The 6666-nt window shown below is 35.6% G+C and overlaps 1 protein-coding gene across 1 annotated transcript; it reads right to left on the bottom strand.

Annotated features, from left to right (window-relative positions):
• Positions 1-4324: 4324 nt before the first annotated feature.
• On the bottom strand, positions 4325-6666 carry LOC113310422 (40S ribosomal protein S2-3-like). Its single transcript, XM_026559109.1, has 2 exons — positions 5893-6666; positions 4325-4732 (listed from the first exon to the last, which is right to left on the bottom strand). The coding sequence occupies exons 1-2, from the start codon at positions 6571-6573 to the stop codon at positions 4580-4582; spliced, it is 834 nt and encodes a 277-aa protein (XP_026414894.1). The 5' UTR covers positions 6574-6666; the 3' UTR covers positions 4325-4579.

Genomic DNA, 6666 nt, shown 5'->3' with positions numbered 1-6666 from the left:
CTCAGGTTTCTCAAGCTTGTTTCTCTTTTTCTTGCTTAGTGGCTATTCGATATTTCGTTGCCTATATATTTTATGTAATTCTCAGTATAACGGTGTAAGACACTTAGGCACCCCATTCTGTTTGTGAAATTCTTTTTTCCACCTATCTCTTGGAGTTTAACCAGAGGCGTAGCTGATGTAGAGCAAGGGTGTTCAGCTGCACACCCTTGCTTGCCCAAAATCCCCACTAGAGCGTAGTTTAGTAAGCCCAGAAAAGGGAATAAAAGGATTTTGCACCCCCTATTAAAAGCCGAAGTGAAGTAAACTTGTTGCGAAGTTTTCTATTTGCATACCATATAACAAATACAAAAGAAAAAACTTGCGGATACCAGTGTACAGCCATAAACCTTGAAACGTGTTTCGAGGCATACTCATTTTTTTTTGAGGCATACTCTTTTATTATACCATCTAGGGTGGGTTTATAAGGGGTGCCTAAAAGTAGTGCAATTACCTATATATCCTTAAACAATTTAAATACTAGAGTGTCCTGATCCTCAAAAAATCAAAAATCAAAATAAACTTTAAACTCAAACATCTTGGACTCCAATTCAATTAAGAAATTGATCAAGCAAAGCAAACAAGAATCGAAGTGAGCGATGTTGGAGTGCGAAATCCAAATCTCAATTGCTCTTAGATGTATTTTAGAATGTATGTGTAACAAACACATCTTGTTTTTGATTGATTTTACTTTGTTTGATCGATGGAATATGATTTCAAAGATGAAATTAGGTTTTCAGAAGATCAGTTAGGCTGATGTTGGAGTATCAATTTTGAGCCGAACCTAGTGTATGATTTAGAGAAACACTATGTTCGGCTAATGCGACTTTGCTAGATTTTGTTCGAATCAGACGAACCAAAATTCGTCAGTTACAGAGTGAAGTTCGGGTGATAACTTTTCAGCCGAACCTCAGTTTTTTGAAAATATACCTAGGTTCGGCTGATAACTTGTCAACCGAACCTAGGTATATTTTCAAAAAAATGAGGTTCGGCTGAAAAGTTATCAGCCGAACTATTCATCTGGTCAGTAGATCTGGGTTTTAAAAATACAATTTTTTTGACATATTCAACTTATGAAAAGAAATTAAACCTCGTATAGACACCTATGATTTGAATCACACATTTTGGTCACTTCTAATCACTAAAATCTCAAAATTCAAAACTCAAGTTTTTTTTCACTTCTTCTTCTTCTTCCTCTCAAAATCCCAACTCTCTCACATGAATTTGATTTATCTACTAATTCACCACTAACAATTTAATTTTTAATCAATCCTTAAAATTCCTAGCTAATCAAATCTAATCATAATCATTAACACCAATTATGTAAGGGTAGTTATGCCATTATCAAAAAGGGTGGATAAGGGGTGATGTTGTTATTTATTTAGTGACCCTATTTTGGCATTATTTAGTATGCCTCAAAAAAATTTAGTATGCCTCAAAATAGGTTTCTAAAACTTTGATAGTTGATAAACTTGAATTGCATGGAGGCATGAAATGATATCTCATTGAGTAACAGTTGTTAGAGGTAAGTGTAATGCTCAACAAGGAACATACATGGATATCAAACTGTTTAATTTGATACAGTCATAGAGATTTTGCAGTCATCGATCATTCTGTGGTGAGCTTCGATTTTTTTGCACCCCCTCTCTAACATTTCTAGCTCTGCCCCTGAGTTTAACAGTAATGAATTCCATCAGATGCATGGGTTTCTAGTAGTTGTCACTTTATGAAAACCCTTCCAAACAAAGTTTTTGATCTTTTCAACTCCCATAACATGCTATTCTAAGTGGATTGAGAATCGATTCCGGAGGTTCAGTGTCCATGTTTTTCATCAAATACAGGAGCGTGATGGATTCTTTGTATGACCCATGTTGCATGTAAAAGTGTTAAGCATTACACTCCAACAAACATCATATCTTTTACTACTACGTTTTATCAGACCAAGATCAGATTCGACCACTCCAAGTTTAAAGACACGTTGTGAGTCATCCAGGCATCTGAATTTTCCCTTTTCCTTTAAAGTCAACAGTGAAGGAACTACGCAATGTACACATGATTTTTTATTTTATTTTTGAAAATTAAGTTGATTAAAAAGCACAAACAGGTTACAAAGAGTTACTTAAAGTGTTGGTTGCCCTTGTCTCATACCAGTTTGAGATATTGGCCCCTACCAACATATTGTTAACTCCTATAGCAGGAAAGGGAAATACATTTGAAATTGAAAAGAGAAAATCTGACTGTAAAGCATCTGAAATGCATTCAGGCATATGAAACCAAATCTGTTTGTGGATGTTCTTTTTTCGCGCTTCTTTTGCTAAAATGTTCGCCACTTTGTTGCATTTCCTATTCTTAAAAGAGATACCCAAAAAACTGTTATATGATGTTAAGATCTTCATTGCTTCTGATAGATAGCTTGATTTCTCCAAAAAATATTGTTTGGCTTGTTTTGAGCATAAAGAATGAGTTTCTGGCAGTCACCTTCAACACAGAAATTTTGTAGACCCATAATCTTTACCCATCTAGCCACTTCTAGCAAACTCAAAGCCTATGCTTCTTTTGCAGTGGAAGCATTGAAGGTCCCAGCTGAAGCTTGGATAGTTGTCCCTGTATCAGAACGAAATATTATACCATAACCAGCAGTAGAAGAAGAATCTACCCATGAAGCATCAAAATTCACTTTAGAAGTATTAAGAGAAGGAGTTGTCCATCCTTGTTCAATATAGTTATTGGTCCTATCTAGTTCAGAGATAGAAATAGTTCCACTATGATTATGAGCAGCTATATTTTCCTGTAAAGGGGACCAAAAATTTAAATGTCTCTGGACTGCTAAGGACAATTGCAGACTAGTAGTTGATTTTGACTCAAAAATCCTAAGACATCGCTCTTTCCAAAGTAACCAGCATTTCGTTGCCATAATTTCTATACCTCTACTTCTGCAGACCCCTGCAATCCAATTGGAAGCATCTGGGCAAAGGAGAAGTCTGCATCATTACTAAGGTTCAATCCTATTGAGGGAAGTAGCATCCATACAGATTTAGCATATGGACATTCAAAGAAAAGATGCTTTAAGGATTCACAATCATGTTCACAGAAAATGCATTTCATATCTATATCCTTCATAAATTGTCCTAATTTTTTCCTAACAGGCAGAGCATTATGCATACATTTCCACAAGACAATTTTGATTCTTTGAGAAATATTGAGCTTCCAAAATGACTTCCAGAAAATGGCATTATCTGCCTTATTAGATACAAAAGATGGATTTTTCAATTTATGATACATGGACTTTACAGTGAAAATTTCATTTGTAGTTAGTAACCATCGTAGTTTATCCTGTTTCATCCTACCATTGATATCCGTAAACAATCTAATATTTAAAAAATTTCAGCAATATCAGATGGGAAGTTGTTTCTAACTTCCCTTTCATTCCACTTCTTTGTATTTGAGTCTAATAACTCAGTTACAAGTGTTAAAGAGTTTGATTGAGTACCACAGTAGGTTAAGAGATTATCTTCCGTACCTGGTATCCATTTGTCAGTCCAAATATGAATTTGCTTACCATTCCCTACCTCCCAGCAACTGTATTGAAGAATCAAAGAGACACCCTGCATAATACACTTCCAAATCCAAGAAGCATTGTAATGTTCCTTGGCATGGAAAACAATTGTATTCCTGAAATATTTATCCTTTAAGACAGAACCCGTAAGAATATTTTGCTGGGTTGCTATTCTCCAAGCAAGGTTGGCTATCACGGCCTTATTCATCTTTTTTGCTTCTTTAAAACCTAACCCCCCTAGTTTCATGGGTTCACAAAGAAATTCCCAACTAATCGGGTAAAAACCTTTAGAATTGCTATGTTTACCCCCACCAAAAGTCTCTCTGAATGGCATCAATGTACACATGATAAGAGGGAAGATGCACGCCCTCATAACCGAGGGAATGCTCATGCTCATCATCAATTTTGAATATTTTTGTGCCTCCCTTTCAGAACAATTTTGGTGTTCAAGGTTCCATAATTGCTTATTGCAACAACAGAAAAAAAAAAAGCAGCAAATCGCAGGAAGAAAACTGAAATAGGTTAGAACCATTATTGGTGGTTCGTGGTCCAACAGTGCTATACTGAATCGAAGAAGATCGAATCAATGGAAACCCAAAAGAAGTATCATATTCCAGACTAAAAACTTTGTAAAGCCTAAACTTGGCTTACTCAGTGACCTGACAACTCTCCATCCATTACATCCAAACTAAAAACAAATACCACAGCACAAAATTCTATTTCCAATGACAATTCTCGTACTCAACTGTAAATTCCAATTAGCCATTTAACCATTCAAATTTTCAACCATTAATGTTAAAATGTTCAAAACTCTAGATTCATAAACTAATCTAGAAAGATCGCTCAACAGGACTCCATATAAAAAATGAAGAAATATCATATTCCAAAACTACATCCAACCCAGTTCAAGATGACTGGCTTTAGTTCCAAAACCATAAGTCCAGCAAATAAGCTAAATACTATCCTGAAATCACTCTTCTTACTAGATTAAGCATCAACGGGCTCATCAAGAATAATAGCCTTAGTAGGTTTCGCCAATAGATCAGTGTACTCCTGGAAAGGTGATTTGGTGAAGCGAGTTTCCTTCCAAAAATCAGGTGTCAAGAACCCGTAGGTTTTTTGGAGACAATCAAATGTAGCCTGCAGATGCAAAACATATAGCCATTAACTGTATGTTGACGTAATAAATCTCAAATTAGAATGAACATTACAGGACAATGCACGGATTAAATGATTCTTGAAAACATACAGCAAATATACAACGCTTAAATGCAAACTTTGCAACTTCCAAACGAAATTCATCATGGCAGGACAACAGTGACTCAAAAAAATCCGGGACAACAGTCCTTCAAATATACCATCAATCTTTAACATGTAAAGGAATTACACAGTCTTAATTCAAAGAATTAATTTTTAACATGTAAAGGAATTACACATAGTCTTAATTCAAAGAATTAAAACCAAGTAAATTAAAAGGATTCAGCTTAAGAAAATGATTCCTATATTGACACTCATAAGAGAATATAAAGTATGACACTTGAAGATTTACATTTCCATAACCACATAACAACTAAAAACACCAAAAAAATAATTCATGATTCTTAATAGAAGCTGTCTTATGTTCCTCCTATCCCCGTGACATTTAGAATAGTGTATATTGGCTCAATTGGGCAAGTAATCATTGAACAACCAAATGAAAGGGTGTTCAGGTTAAATGATTAATATGAAAAATCAAAAACAATCCTGCTTAGCAAAACTTTCATAGATACGAGAAAATATCTGAAGCTTGACATGAGAAAAGAGAATAAATTCTGATCACAGAAAAAGAAATGTAATATTAATATCTTCATCCTATCGATTGTAAACCAATGAGAATGGCGTATATAATCCGCACAAAGCATGTAATCAGACAAAAATCCTCAAGAAGCACATAAATGCAAGTGTCTATATGGGTCACCCTCAATACATCTAATATGTTGCCTGCTTGCTTTCTTACGACAATATATCTAATATGTTGCCTGATTTGCATTCTAATAAAAGAAGTGCAAAACACACTAAAAGAAATGTCATTCAGATTACTACACCATATGATAAGCTATCATCATAATCAGAATGCAAGCAACATCAATAAATTTTAACAAGGAACGAGTAAGTCTAAGAAAATAACTAATTAATTGACACTCATAGTCTTGATTGCTTTAATTTCAAAAAAAAAACTACTAAGAAAATCAAAAATTAATCAAAGAACCACTCAATCAGATGCATATGCAAATAACAAACAGAAAAAGAGAGAAGCAAACCTTTACGAAGTTTCCAAGGGTTTTGGTGGATCCACGAGAAGAAGTGAAAACATCATCAATTCCAGCAAACTGCAAAACCTTCTTAGGAACCCTAGCAGCAACAATACCAGCACCACGAGGAGCAGGAACCATACGAACGGTAACAGAACCACATTTACCAGTAACCTTACAAGGAACGGTATGTGGTTTGCCAATTTTATTACCCCAATAACCTCTTCTAACAGGAACCACAGATAACTTGGCAAGAATTATACCCCCACGAATCGCAGTAGCTACTTCTTTACTACATTTCACACCCAAACCAACATGACCATTACCATCACCAACAACAACAAAAGCTTTAAACCTAGTCCTTTGACCAGCTCTAGTTTGTTTCTGCACAGGCATAATTTTCATTACTTCATCTTTTAATACTGGCCCTAATAGTTGATCAACAATCTGATATTCCTTAACTGCTAATGAATGAAGATAGATCTGTTCAAGGCTTCTAATCTGTCCTTCCTTCACGAGACGACCTAGTTTAGTTACTGGTACCCATTTCTCTTCTTCCTCCCGTCGTCCACCTCTTCTTCCACCTCGACGATCCCCTCTTCCCCTATCACCTCTACCCCTATCTCCACGGCCACCAAACCCCCTACCAAATCCACCTCTTTCTCCAGCAGCACCACCACGTTCTGCCATGATTGGAAACTGTTAGACCTTTCTTTTGTTAGATCTCTCTTTCTCACTGGTTTTTTGCGGGAGTATCAGGGATGAAGTTAGGGAGAAACGAAA

Source organism: Papaver somniferum, chromosome 1 (genome assembly GCF_003573695.1).
Source record: "Papaver somniferum cultivar HN1 chromosome 1, ASM357369v1, whole genome shotgun sequence".
Classification (NCBI taxonomy): domain Eukaryota; kingdom Viridiplantae; phylum Streptophyta; class Magnoliopsida; order Ranunculales; family Papaveraceae; genus Papaver; species Papaver somniferum.
The sequence above is the reverse complement of the archived record's forward strand: the minus strand, read 5'-3'. Positions and strand labels throughout refer to the sequence as shown.

Excerpts from the sequence above, each read along its gene's own strand:
- LOC113310422 (XM_026559109.1), bottom strand. The coding sequence starts at position 6,573 with ATGGCAGAACGTGGTGGTGCTGCTGGAGAAAGAGGTGGATTTGGTAGG. Across the intron at positions 4,733-5,892 it reads CCCTTGGAAACTTCGTAAAG|GCTACATTTGATTGTCTCCA; the intron begins GTTTGCTTCTCT and ends TTGCATCTGCAG.